We start from the raw sequence: 13,747 nt of genomic DNA on the forward strand, positions 1-13,747 counted from the left end.
CGCCCCTGTGCTGAGGGAGAGCCGCCCCGGTGCTGAGGGAGAGCCGCCCCTGTGCTGAGGGAAAGCCGCGCACAGCGCCGGCCCTCCGGCCCCTCAACGCCAGCCAGGCACTCGCTTCCCCAATGGAGAAGGAAAGGTGCGTTTCGGTATAAACACACGGGTTTCAAGCAAGTCAGTGCACTGTTAAAAAAAGCAAACAAACGAAACCCCGAAGGCACAAGAAGAATACAGTACTTTAATCATCCAAAACTTAGTAACTGTTTTACAATCTGACAGCATATAGTGCTGATACGCTAAAATACTCAATACATGTTTCCCCAATGGAAATTTAAATTGAACACTTGCTCGTTTGTAGCTTACAAACGCAGGATTACTCAAGCTGTAGAGAGAATGAGGCTATTTCTTTAAAATACAAGAGTAAATAGGTAATTGCTCTGAAATACAGGTTATGTTTCCATGCTTAGCTTGGAACCAACAGAATCAACATATGTGGTCATCTGATTTCTGCATTAAGCCAGAAAAAGTATCAGTAAGAAAACAGCATCTCTTTTGGAAAGAAGACCTTGTGTTTATGGTAACTGGTTATGGAAGTGATACCACTCCCACACTCCATGCAGGCAGACACAGGGTCTCACCACACTTGATGGCATCACATCAGTGTTCACTCTCTTTGTTGAGAGTGTTGAAGATTCCTGGCTACAGACTGAATTTCTTCACTTACTCCAAAAAGGATACACACTGCAGGCACAAGAGTGATTGCTGTTAACTGCTCCATGCACCATGCCAAAGGTCTTCCAACAACTTGGATGATTAAAACCTTCTGATTGAAAAAAATAAGTTTTCCATGCCCAGCCTGTCAGGAATCTGTCCTGAAAGTCAACAAGCAGTCAAAATTTTAGCTGCTGTCTACAGAGCTAAACCATTTATTAGGGTCCAATACTATAACCTGTGACAGGACACCTGTGAACTGCAACTTAAAAGGCCCTGCCTTTGATTGGAATATAAATAATTAAGCCACCAAACTTGATTTAGTAAAAGTAAGAAAGAGATTTGGGCTATCATTTCCATAATCCAGCCTTTCCATTTTCTCCTTCATTTTCAAGTAGGAGGTAACTGCCTAATCTTGTTAGGTAGTGATAAAATAACTCATCGTAGAATTCCCAATATGTGAACAGATTCTGTGAACATGCAGCCCTTCAACAAATGAAGGAAGACATTACAGCCTGTTTTTTTGACACAAAATGATTATGGTGCCTAGCAAATATAAAGTACAGCTTTAGGCAACTCAGCACATGACATGCTTTGGCCATGTTTATAAAAAAGACACTTAACTTGTGACTGTATGCGTATTGTATTAGAACTATTTCAAAGTTTATTTAAAAATCTAAAAAGTTCTTGAAAATTTACAAAAACCCAAACCAAAAAAAGCCCTTTTTTTTTTACTCATCAGAACACTTCTAGTGGTGTTTTGAGACTATGGTAAGCGTAGTCTTTGGTTTTAACTGAATTAATTCCAACTTGGTTTTCAGAGCACATATTTATTTGTAATTCTAATAAAAGGCCAATTTAGAAATAGGAGAAAGAATGTTCTTCCACAAGTATAAACCAGTTATATACTTCCTCACTGAAGGCACTATAGTTCAAAATTCTCTGTACAGTTGCAGTAAAATTTGAAGCCACCTGTGGAATAATGTCTGCCTTTAAAGATCCAAAACTAGATTTGCAGCAAATTACAGTGTGGGCACAGTGCCAGAGGCTTGCTCTGTTTTTATAGCATATACAACCTGATGCAAAAATCTCAGTCCAGTATGTTTTCTACACATAAATGCTCACCACATGATGACCTTTGGATGAAAACAGTTGTCAGTTGAATTCTCTGCTGCTATAAATACAGCCAAGCAGGCCCGTAGAACATTTTTGTGATCTCAAAGCAAACCAGTACAAGACAGTCCAAACAGACCTACACCAAAAAGCCTCTGGATTTTCATATTTCCAAGTGTACTGTGATTATGTGCAGAAGTTGAAGTGATTCTTGTTGCCTTATTAGTCTGTTTATAGAACTTTAAACACTTTAATGATGACTATGCCCTAGAGATTTGACACTACATATTGGTTAGTTTTTGCATGTCTTAGGTAGTGTTTCAACATCAAGACAGATATAGAATGGAAAAACCCTTTCTTAGAAGTATTACTTCATTATTAAAAACGGTTAGATTTGTATGAAGTATAAATAGCTTAATGTAATGCAACTTAGGTCAGTGGTCTTAGAGCTAAGGCTGCTTTTTTCTGTACAGTTATGCAGAATTTTAAACACAAATGTCACTACTTCTAGAGAAATTGATACTTATGAATGTAGATAGAATTTTTAAACAAAGAATATAAACTAAATAATGGTGATGAACATATGAAATCAGTCTAAAAACGTATCCAGTTTAGATACAGAGCAAGATACAATTATGGGATCTTTTGCAAAAGACTTTTAAGGAGTTAGGTGTAACAGAAAACCTCTCATTTTGCAAGGCTCCTAATTTCTTTTTTCTTTTTTTTGCAAGGCTTCCACTTTTGTATCATTTCCTCTAATCTCTTGGGAGAAGTCCTTAACCAATTTATTTTTGTTTGGCTTAAAAGGATGTCTTTGAACTTGATCACAGTATCAAGAACTAATAAAAAATAAAACAGTAGAATTACAAATAACATTGCTGTGAAAGATTTCTCTTCAGTGCATATGAACAAAGCTGAACAGATCTACACAACGAATCCAGCTGTGGGGTGAAGAATCCCTTATCACTACGGCATTGTTTTCAGGAACATACACACCCTCCACGTAAATACACACCCCACATTTTCTCACAAACATTTCAGTTGGGTCAGTATCTGCCCAAGGATCTTAGATGTCCCATTCTTTGACTGCAGACAATTAACCATTGATTTGCAATTACACTTTTAGTAGAAAGCACAGCCAAAGTCTTGAAATACAAAAAAAGTTCTTAAAAAAACCCAATCAAAAACTATGGTACAGAGACTGGCGCAGTTACTGTGTCTCCATCCATCCAAAATCCGTGCTGCATACCAGCAGATGATTATATTGCTTTGCTTTAAAAGGAATGAAGCTTCCAGTCTGTTCCCTTCTAACCCAGTCAATGTAGTCCAAGATTGCCAAAGCCCACGGTGCTGCCCGTGCTGACTCCACAGTTTTGACATCAGCTTTGCTAATTGTCTCCTTCAACCCTTCTCTTGCGAACTGGAACGAGAGAGACAAAAAAAGAGATGGTTTGCTATATTAGCATTTTAACTATTTTTTTTATTTCTGTAACATGAACAGTTACTTTGCCACATGACCTCCCACAAATTAAGGTAGCTAACACTTAGTATTATATAGCATTTTAAGCAAATAAGCCGAGTTTATCGCCTTATTCACAAGCAGTTGCAAATATTTGCAAGGAAGGACTTGTGGGAAACATTAATCATCTTATGTCTCGTAAGCAGATTTAGCCAGCATTCTTTTTTAACAGTTTTTTAGTGGTGAATTTAATTTACATAGCTTCAAAGAAACACTGCAAGAGTTTCACAGTATATCTAACACAATTTATACACACACAGAAGATGTCACAATCAACAGCCTAAAACCTTCCATTTATTAATAAAAACATTCAATTGTCAGAAAATGCAAGAGCAATAAGAATTTGTGAATAAAATAACTAAAAGCTCACATGCTATTTAGATTTGAGAATATGTGAGATTGACTGAATGACTGGAGTTTTCCTCAACATTTGTATTATTTTTGATGTTTTCTTATCATACTATCAAATTATGTTTTCCTTTTCTGTGCAGATAAAACAAATGACACTACAGATTTTAGAAATTTTATAAGGCATCTCCATTTTGTTTAAAAAAGTCAAGCATGCACATCTATATAAGAAGAAAGCTATTTTGTTCTCAAATCCACTCAATGGAAAGTAGGTGGCAAAAGTTACTCATACCTGCTTTCATCAAGCTGCAAGAACAGATGAAAAGAATTTCAAGCCCTAACTTCTCCAATCATGCAGTTAAAAGCAACATATACACAGACAAAGAACAGGGAAGTGGCACCACACAGTGTGAGCAAGGAAAAAGGAGATGTAGACTTTTTTTAGAAGACACATACGAAGAGAGAAATGAGAGACTTCGAACATCTCGGTTTCAGTGCTCAGTACCCAAGAGGGTATTCAGAGTAACCTTCTCTGTAGCTTCAGGGCTGGAGAGATGAAAAGGTATTTGCAGAAACTTTTACTTGCATACTCCAGACTAAGAAAGCAAAGGAAAAAAGGCAAGATATGAATAGAAACATAGATTTCCAACAGTCAAGCACTAGAAAGAGAACTAGTGAGAGGAGAAACCTTAGAAAGCCGTGAGACACCTGAAGCATTATGACAGAAAACCCAACTGGTTTAGAATCTATTTTGAGAAACTGATATGCAGTGCGTGAGTGCCGTTCTGATCTCTCTGTGCTCTATTCTAGTTACTCATCCATATCTTTCAGAGCTGTTCTCCTCCACTTTAACCTCTATTCAGAGGGGAATCAGATCTTTAAACCAAATTCCATTTTCCTATGTCATTCCCTCTAATATATTCCTTAACTACTGCTACTACTGCTAAACAGCCTGGCCCATTTTCACACTGATGAGAGGTCACCACAAAGCATCTAAAACCAAAAGATTTAATTAAATAGAGTTTTAAAATGCAGTTCTATTTAAATAGATGGATATTATTTTGTAGTTGAGTGCTTCAAGTATTTGACATTATTATACAAATTATTTCCTTTCATGTGCTATGTTATTAACCAATTTTCTGCTGACCCACTTAATAAGGATTCTGACTGACGAGCTCCAACAAACCTGACTGCAGCAAATGAAGAAGCTGCTGCTATCAGCTACCTGCAAGAGGCACAGATGGCACTTGTGCATGAACAGAACCACCAGGGGAGAGATTACCCAGTCCCAGCCTCTGGAGGTGACAGTATGTTCAGTTTCCGTGCTCAAGTAATCCCAGCAACACTGGGATACTGGCACTGAGCAGGGCATCCTACACTGTTAATTTCAAGTACTGCTTTTAAAGAAGAAATGAATCTTATCTGAATACAACTGAATTATCAAAACTATTGTTTTCACTCCCTTTGCCACAACTCACATGAAATTTGAATGCTCTTGTTCTAGACTATGTTAAAACTCCTCAACTCATGCACCTGAATACCCTGCAACAAAATAGGGAATATCAAGCAGCAACAAAAAAGGAAGAGTAAAGCACAGGAGAAACCTGGAACTGATCTACTAACCTTGTGCTATCCTGGCTTTGTCAAGGGAGAAGGAGAATAACCAGACACCTTTAAAGCCTGTGCCACACAGACATTCAGTTAATAATGACAGGTCTTACCCAAATCATTGTTTTTTGTGATAGCTGCAGCTGCCCTGGCTCGAGGTCCCTGTTGTGTGAAATGGTATCCAAATTTGAGGATCTTGGTGTTTTCTTCAAGCATCTTGGCAATTTCTACCTCTGCAGCTGTGCCCAGTTGCTGCCTCTGTTAAAATAAAAAGTACACAAAGACAACAGAGCTTACGTGTGTTCACCCTGAAAGAGACCAGAATACTTTCCCCAGATGAGTCAATGAACACTCGGCTTCATTCTGGTTAATCAAATAGGCAGAAGGTCATAAAATGTGTTTGTATATTTCAAAGCACAAGGAAGCACAGAAGTGAGCAGGAATCAACCTCAGCTGGATGCCTCTGACAATCTTAAGGGTAATTATTGCTGATGGTAAGATAATTAAACATAAAATATTTGAAGAGTTTATCACAAGCTGTCTTCTAAGAATATTCAGGCAACTAGGATTGGCTGGGTTTAGCTATGGTATCACCACCACCTCACTTACCTGATTATCAATTTTGATCTCTGTCAACGTTTTGTTGTCTTTCAGTGCATCAACCAGTGCCAGAATTCCAACTCCAGTGATGAAGTTTGATTCTATGTTTAAACTTTTTAATTTTGTGTTTACTCTCAGCATATCTGCAAGAGCCTTTAAATATAAGAAAGCATCATTAAACTTCTGGATTTTGCTGCAGTGCCTCATAGGACACAGCAATAACCACTTCCACTAACTAGTTCCATAGAAGCAGCAAGTTCAGAGATGCAAGGTGTAACTTTGCAAGCTTTCACTTACTGAGGCTGAGCTGAGTCTTCAGCCAGCCATTATCTACATTCCCTTTCTAAATAGCATTCAGTCAAGGGAAGGCCTGTCTTTCCCTTGTTACAAACTAAAAAGCTACACAGAATACAAATAGTCTGAAATTAGCATATTGGACCAATTCCACTTTCTAAGCCTTCACAGCCCACAATGACTAATGCAGGCTGCTAAGCAAAGGCCAAAGAAAGGGCGTTAGTTAACTGAGAGGAGAATTAGATATGGTTAATTTGTAAACAGATCTGACTTTCAAAATGCTTTTGTCTACAGATTTGGTAGGAAGAGGTAAAATTCGAAGCTCTAACCACAGTACCAGCATGTAGCTAAAAGCACTTTTATACCTGATGTTATTTCTGAGAAAGGAAGAAAACAGGAAAAGCTCACTGCTGAGTTTGCTGTCAGAAAAATCATATCCTTTGAATTTTTTTCTATCAGGTCACAATACAAAAAAAACCAACAAAACCACACCTGAGAAAAAAAGCCACTACACATAAAAGCTTTCAAATGCTCATTTGTTTATTTAAGGCAGTCTTTCAAACTAGTTACTTTTCTTCTAATTTGAAATTAAAACAAGTGCAAAGGATTGTCCTGGCAACAATTACTTTTGTTTTCTTACCCCTTTATTTAGAATTAAATAAGGTACTGCTTTAGTTCAATATAGAAAGAAATAGGACCTGACAATAAATTAGTTTCAATTGTATCAAGCTTTGACTAATATTATGCTTTATATACCAATGTTTTAAACCAATCTTTGGTAGCAGGGAGATAGAGAAACAGGTATTTTACAACTTCAACTAAAACTCTATTTAGTTGGAAAATATTATGGGGGTTTTTAAGTCCTCAAATGTACTTGTTGTAAATTAATTTTGAATAAACCATTGGCTACTGGAATGAACACCAGGAAGTAAACAATTAGGAAAGAAAGAAAAAAAGGAAGGAAGCTAGCAAACTGAAAAATTAGGGAAAGGGACTGGAATAAAGAATTCTCAGTCACATCTGAGGCACTGCTGCATATTAAGGTACTAGCAATCATTTACCAACTTTGATACAACAAAGGTTTATCAAAGAAAACCCACTTTAGAGTGTAGCAGAATGGAATAATTTTCATCCCTGAGTATTTAAACTGGATTAAATTCAATCCCTTACCATTGCCTTTCCATCCTAACTTCCCTTTAAGCACCCCACTTAAAGCCCTTATCAGAAGTACTTACCACAGCAACAGGATCATTGCTTCGGGTGGCAGCCAGGCTAAAATTCTTCACATGTGTGTTGGTTTCTAAGGCTTTTGCAAATTCTTTCAGCGTTGGAATGGGTATGTTCTTGAATTAAAAATAGCATTTCACTCTCTTGAGATACACAAGTTTGTCCCCTCCCCCCAGCTTCTCCCATTATCTAACTCTCTTTACAGCAAAATGCCCTACAACATTAACCACCACCGGTCTCCAGCGCTCTCACAGTGACAACCTACCCTAAGATGTGATGGCTATAGGAGCCACCAATTCCATAAAGCAATCATTTTTACACTGTAGTAGCAACCAAGTTTAAAAGGAATAATTTTAGAGAATTAATTAGGGTAGCAAATTTCTCAGTTTATTGTATCAGAAACTTTGATCTGTTGCCTTTTTAGGCAGTTATTTTGGCCAGCATTTACCTGTTATACAGTATTCTTAAGCCATGGATTTTATTTTCCCCCTTTTGTAAGGGGAACAAGTAGCCTTGGCTGCTGGCAAGGCTGTCACTGCTCTCTGCACTGCAAGTCAGGGGTGCTGCAGTTCTGGTTTCTTTCAAGCAAATACACAAAAGCTTGTCACGTGTAAAAACACAACTGTTGCACTTCGGAGCAGAGGCTGCCCTAACTTCCAACAGCTCTTTTGTTCAAGAATCAGAAGGATGTCAGGCACAAATATCCCTTTGCAAACTGAGAAACTGAGAGCACATTGCTTCATTAAGGACAAAGGATTCAACACAGTAGCTGACTCCATGATAATGAACTGCTGGAACTGCTGCCAGCTTGGCAGCGACAGAAATCTGGGCTGGCAGTGAGAAAGGCTAAGACTTTTTAAATACACATTTGGCAAAAGAAACCAAGATGGCTTATTGGTTTAGCTGCAGCTTCTGAGCTTATACACTCTACAACATTTAACAGAAAGATTGCTGTACTTGGAATAAGCCTGTCGCGATCTCTTAAGAGAGTTCTGCAGCTTGGAGTGCCTTCTACTGAGAAAAAAGCAGCATGTTTACAGCAGCCTTCAGGTAATTACCTTAATGTTATTTAGATTAACTTCAACAAGACGAGAATCATTATCTTTAATCCTTTGCAGCGTCTCCTCCACATTTGTGGGATTTGGTGGTTCATCAAAAACAGGCAACATTTTTTCACCTTTTACTATATCTGAAAAGTAAGGCATTTAAATGTAATCAAACAGGTTGCATGCATACATTCATTGTGAATAAATGATATACACACTAAATATGTACTGTATTTAAAGATCATTTCATCAGTCTTTACATCTCTCTCCCACCAAAAAAGCAGAACATCCTCTCCTGACCGTATTTTCATAAAGCTCAATTCTTTTTCAAAAGTCCTCACAGCCTTTCTGCTTTATTTCAGAAAGAACATAGGAGTTACAAACACAAACAGAAAACCTAAAAACCAACACACACAATGCATGCTTATGCCTGCTTTTGTCACCAAAGTGACTTAACTGCAGAGGACATTTTAGTGTACGTGTATTTTAATTCCATTCTTGCCAGAACTCACTTGGCAATGCTATAGGCATACACATTTCCAGACTAAGTCTTAAGAGTCTAAAAGAATGTTGGTGCAACAGAAGATAGTTAATGCTACAGGAACTGTGTGCAGTAGAGAGAATTAATTTTTCTAGCACTTGTGTACACACTTACTTGAGAAGCTGTCTTTGTCAACTCCATTACTGCTTCCTACTACATCACAGAACTGATTGTTTGTTATCAAGTTGGACATTCCCAGTATTGCTGTAAAAGGAAAAAAAGAAAAAGCAAAAAATCATTTTTACTGTTCCTGACTAATTCAGCTCAGATGCAGGGTTCCTTTAAACAACAAAACCTGTTTGTACAACAGCCCGTTATCAGTACAAAGGTCATTCAATACCTTAGTCAATTGAAAAAAGTAGAAAAAATAATTAATTATTGACATTTTAGTTTACTTTCACATCTTAGAAACTTCTGACCTCACAAGATTTAAGCATCAAGGTTAAAAAGTGCAGCTCAATCACAAAATAAAGCTTTAGGAATACAGGCACATACCAACATACTGTTATACACAAGGAAAAGCAGTCAAATGCACATCAAAAACCAGCCAGTCTGAGGAATGGATTTAAAGGTTTTGAGCTGGAAAATCAGGTATCTTTTGCAGGCCAAAATAATTAACTTCCTCACACATTATCACAAATCAACAAAGGTGAAACGCTTCAAGCCAACTGGCAAACAACATATTTTATTTTCTATCACAACTACAACATCCTGCAGTCAGATCAATACACTACCACATTAATTATAGATCTTTCTTGTCTAAATATGTAGCAGCCCATTCATACTTTAAAAAAAACTCACCTGCAAGGTCACCTAATTCTGTGTCTGTGGCACTGGTCAAGGCTTCCTCCAGTTCTGGATCAAGAGAGAATTTTTCTTCTGTGAAAGATTGTACAGGCTTTTGCTTGGGGACAAATATTTTCCCTGGAGTAAAGAAAATGGAAAGTCTGATGTTAGTTTGTCTTACATAGCAACTTATCTTTAAAATACTGTGTACCTAAAGAATACATATCACATTTAGTGAACACCAGGAGAACCACAGACAACATAAAGGTTTCTTCTGTTGTTGCAAGTCAGAGATGAGGAAAGAGCGTAAACAGGAATAAATTTTCAGGAGTCTGGATCATTATTCCAATCTTGTTTCTCCTAATGATTAAAAAGTAACATATAAACCTCCATTATACATTTTAAACAGTCTAGAAAGACTGTAAGAAAGATTTAGTATCACTAGAGAATGATGAGCTTCCTCTCAAGGGAGAAAGGGACCCAGGCAGAACTGTAATCTGAATGTCAGAGAGAGAAAAATCACAGAATTATCTGAAATCACACACCTGACTATTCACTGCAGTTTTTACACCATACACAGTATTTCTGATTTCAGATGTTCACCTCAGTTCTGAAGCAAAAAAACCAAAGCTGCTTGAGAAAACCATGTTTTGTGAACAGCACAAAACACGGTAACAGATTTCTCTGCCAGTGACACTGTTTTCTAAAATGGTCCTTAGAAATGTCATCGAAGATTCAATGGCAAAAGAAGCAAGAGTAATATTACATTCTGCACCAACTTTTTAGTTATTACGGCAGGAAATGGGAAAACTTACTTTAGAACACATGCATTTATAGGTAGAGGTCTGTGTAGGTACCAGAATTCCTGCATACACCTTCAGCTGGAAAGTTAGGGGAGGAAATCAGAATAGGAGAAAGCCTTTCTAGCAGTCAGCTGTGAATGGGGTAGAACTGGCCCTTCAGAACAAGGAAGTCTTCACTGGGTAAGAGCCAGGACAGGTAAGGGGTGCTTAGGTTCAGGACAAATTAACAGGGCAACCAAAAGCTCTTGTACTGCTGCATCCCAGAGAAACCATTCGCAACTACACAACTGTGAATCAAATCTTAACAGCTATTTAAGGTGCCAGTTTTTCAAACTTTCCAAGTTGCCTGAGCTATCAGCAGAAAGAGCTATGGGAAAGGGGTTTCAACTTCCTTTTGTTATTTCCTGGGGTAGGAAGTGGTGTTGATAATTGTCCTATGAAGTCTCAGTCCTAATTCAGGACCCCACCCTCTGCCATATCCATAGATATAAGAAGTATTTCCCCACAGGAATCATCCTCATCCCAATGTCCCAGTTACAGAGACAGTAGGTGGAGTCTAGCATTAGGGGTGACCCAAAACCATGTATTCCATATCTTCCCTAGATTACAGTAGTTTGTGGTTCACTTTCCTTGTAAAGGAAGTTAATGCATTCCCACTAGCACAGATTACTGAGAAGCACATCAGGTTTTCCTCTGACAACCCAGTCTGATGACAAAGATCTGTTGCTAGCAACACGGTGTTTTTGTTCCCGGGTTGCTATCTCTTTGGAAACTTGTATAAATGGTCATTATCCATATTTAGAAGCAGAAAATAAACGTCCTTACATAACTGTATTGATTCCAAACAGTAGTTGAGTGCAGCTGACATGCATTACCACCCATACCTCAGCTTTGTGCAAAAAAACTGTTGGTGGTGATTCAGGATTAAAAGAAAACCTTCATAAATTGAAGGGTTATGTAGCAAATGTTTCAGGTTGTTTTGATATAATTGATGCAGTATATGTTTCTATCAGTTTATTTTACTAGCATCACCTACTGGGGAGAGATTAACCTTCAACTTAAACTGTAGTTTTTAGAAGAGATGCAAGAATGTTTGACAAGGTTTTCATTAATCCATGAAACACTCTGAGCAGCATGCACACGATCTAAAGCCTTTCAGCAGCTATGTTTGTGTTATTGTCCCTCAGTAATATGGTCTAGTAAAAAGGTGAGGATTTAGGAGTACAAGGAAGGAGGACAGTGGGATGTGAGCACCTGAGCCTTCATTCAGCCATCCTATTTGCAGCATCAGTGCAGCAGGAAGAGAACAGGAGAAAGAAATCAATCTCAATTAAAACCAACTTGGCAAAAAAGTATTTTAACCTAGTTCAGCCTTCTGTCTGGTTCATCCTACAGTGCTCACAAAAAAAGAACTACTTTTCCTGATGTTATTTTCAGTAATTCTTAAATTCATAGGTTGGAAACAGCTGGTTCAAATGTTTGCTTCCTAAGAGTAATACTAAACTTATCCATACGTGCCTGACTCTTTAGAAAACCTAGAGAGAGTGAGAAGTATATTCAGTTTTTAATAAAGCAAAAATGTTAAAAGCCACTGCCCTCCAGAAATGTTCACTGCAGTCACATGAGCTGGGTCAGCAGCAGTCTTTGTTATAAAACAGGTCACACCCTTGTGTGCATAATTTCTCATTCATTGGCTTCATCCCATCCTAGACCAGAATTCAGAGGTATACAATGCACGTACAAAAGCAGGTCCTTCCCTACTCCCCACTTCTAGTGATGAATTTACTTCCAGAAGGATAAGACCCCTGTGTCTCTGGGGACAATGATCTAACTCGAGGCCTGCTGCCAATACAGTTCAGCAAGTCCCTTCCCCCTTACTAATGCAAGCTTTAAATAAAACCAAAAACCACCACACATCTGTGCAGCCCATGAGATGTGCAGCTCGCCTGGCCTGCAAGTGGAACATTTCCAAACAGCAGGGATTTGATTACATGAAAGAACATGACATCTCCTTTTCAGCCAGCCAGGATTCTGCAAAGATTAAGTAATACAACATGAAGAGGCAAACTTCAGGGATGTTCACATCATTTTTATAATAATTATATAGGCACATGTTCCATGCCTTTAAGCTAACATGTTAGATGATGCACATCCAGGATTAAGTCACAGACCCCCTCTGCTAAAGAATGAACTTTCAGCTCCAAGTTCCACCCAATTGTATTGCTCCAAAGGCAGGAACACTGGCTGGTGTTTACTGAAGAGCCCTGGACATTTCCTACACAGATGCACAGTATTTCAGGTGGGACTCAGTATCCTGCAGAAACCAGGTCTGTTCAGTGAGGCCATGCAGTGCACATTGATGGTACTGTTCTCACATACCCACTCTAACAGGCAGCCACAATTTGCACAGCAGAAGAACGTCTAAAATCCACTTCGGGGTACTCTATTTGGGGAAGCAAATCAAGTGCCACCTGAGGACAAGTGAATATAAGCTTTTCTCATCAGTAACTTCATGAAGAAAAGTGAGCAACATCTGATGTATTCCTTACATCTTCTGTTCCTTACACCTCCTATAGTTCAGAAATATATATAATTCACACTTCATCAATCTCCAGTTCTTACCATGTAACAGACTTAGGTTCATCAATTCACTTGTAAGCACAATTTAATACTAATGTTTGTAATTCAACTTACAAGTGAGTTCCTCAGTGTCTTAGTGCAGCAACAGAGCTGTTATCTGCTATCTGATTACAGGTCACGTAGCAGTGAATTAGAACACTGTTTTACATTAAGGCTGGAGTATCACATGTTATTTTGTTCTAGTGCTCTTGTATGGAGAATATCAATTTGACAAGCTGTTTCTGCAAGGCTCCTACAGGATATTAGCTTCACTTCACAACATGTAACACACTTCCTTTAAAGACTTTAAAGTGATTCAATGGCAGAGAACACAGCATCCCAAATCCTGCTGCAACAGAAGGCAGTGGTGATCTAGAGCAACAGCTGAGCAGGGTGCCAACAAAAGAGCTTCAGCCAGGTGGCTACAGTTTCAGTCTGTTTTCTGGGTGATAGAGAAGGGGAAAAACAAACCAAGCCTAAAGCAGAAGTTTCATGAACTGCAAATCTACATAGAAAAAACACACCCCGGCAGGAA

At 38.3% G+C, this 13,747-nt stretch overlaps 2 protein-coding genes across 4 annotated transcripts in view; both read right to left on the minus strand.

The window, feature by feature from the left end:
• The window catches only part of LEO1 (LEO1 homolog, Paf1/RNA polymerase II complex component), an 11,652-nt gene extending 11,002 nt beyond the window's left edge, over positions 1 to 650 (minus strand). The window contains exon 1 of the mRNA XM_017742545.1: positions 636 to 650. Within this exon, the coding sequence (XP_017598034.1) occupies positions 636 to 650 (15 nt within the window). The remainder of the gene's footprint in view (positions 1 to 635) is intronic.
• The window catches only part of LOC103621242 (tropomodulin-3), a 25,153-nt gene continuing 11,619 nt past the window's right edge, over positions 214 to 13,747 (minus strand). For 2 of the 3 annotated variants that reach the window (XR_001864705.1, XR_001864706.1), the window contains exons 4-11: positions 9,806 to 9,928; positions 9,119 to 9,208; positions 8,476 to 8,606; positions 7,426 to 7,533; positions 5,906 to 6,049; positions 5,410 to 5,554; positions 4,145 to 4,284; positions 214 to 3,241 (exon numbers count right to left, since the gene is read on the minus strand). Coding sequence is in view for 1 of the 3 variants with exons in the window: in XM_008640010.2 (XP_008638232.1) it covers positions 3,210 to 3,241; positions 5,410 to 5,554; positions 5,906 to 6,049; positions 7,426 to 7,533; positions 8,476 to 8,606; positions 9,119 to 9,208; positions 9,806 to 9,928 (773 nt within the window). In the remaining 2 variants the exon portion in view is untranslated. The remainder of the gene's footprint in view (positions 3,242 to 4,144; positions 4,285 to 5,409; positions 5,555 to 5,905; positions 6,050 to 7,425; positions 7,534 to 8,475; positions 8,607 to 9,118; positions 9,209 to 9,805; positions 9,929 to 13,747) is intronic. The other variant, XM_008640010.2, reaches the window with a different exon arrangement.

This window comes from Corvus brachyrhynchos, unplaced genomic scaffold (assembly GCF_000691975.1).
Source record: "Corvus brachyrhynchos isolate BGI_N302 unplaced genomic scaffold, ASM69197v1 scaffold97, whole genome shotgun sequence".
Taxonomy (NCBI): Eukaryota; Metazoa; Chordata; class Aves; order Passeriformes; family Corvidae; genus Corvus; species Corvus brachyrhynchos.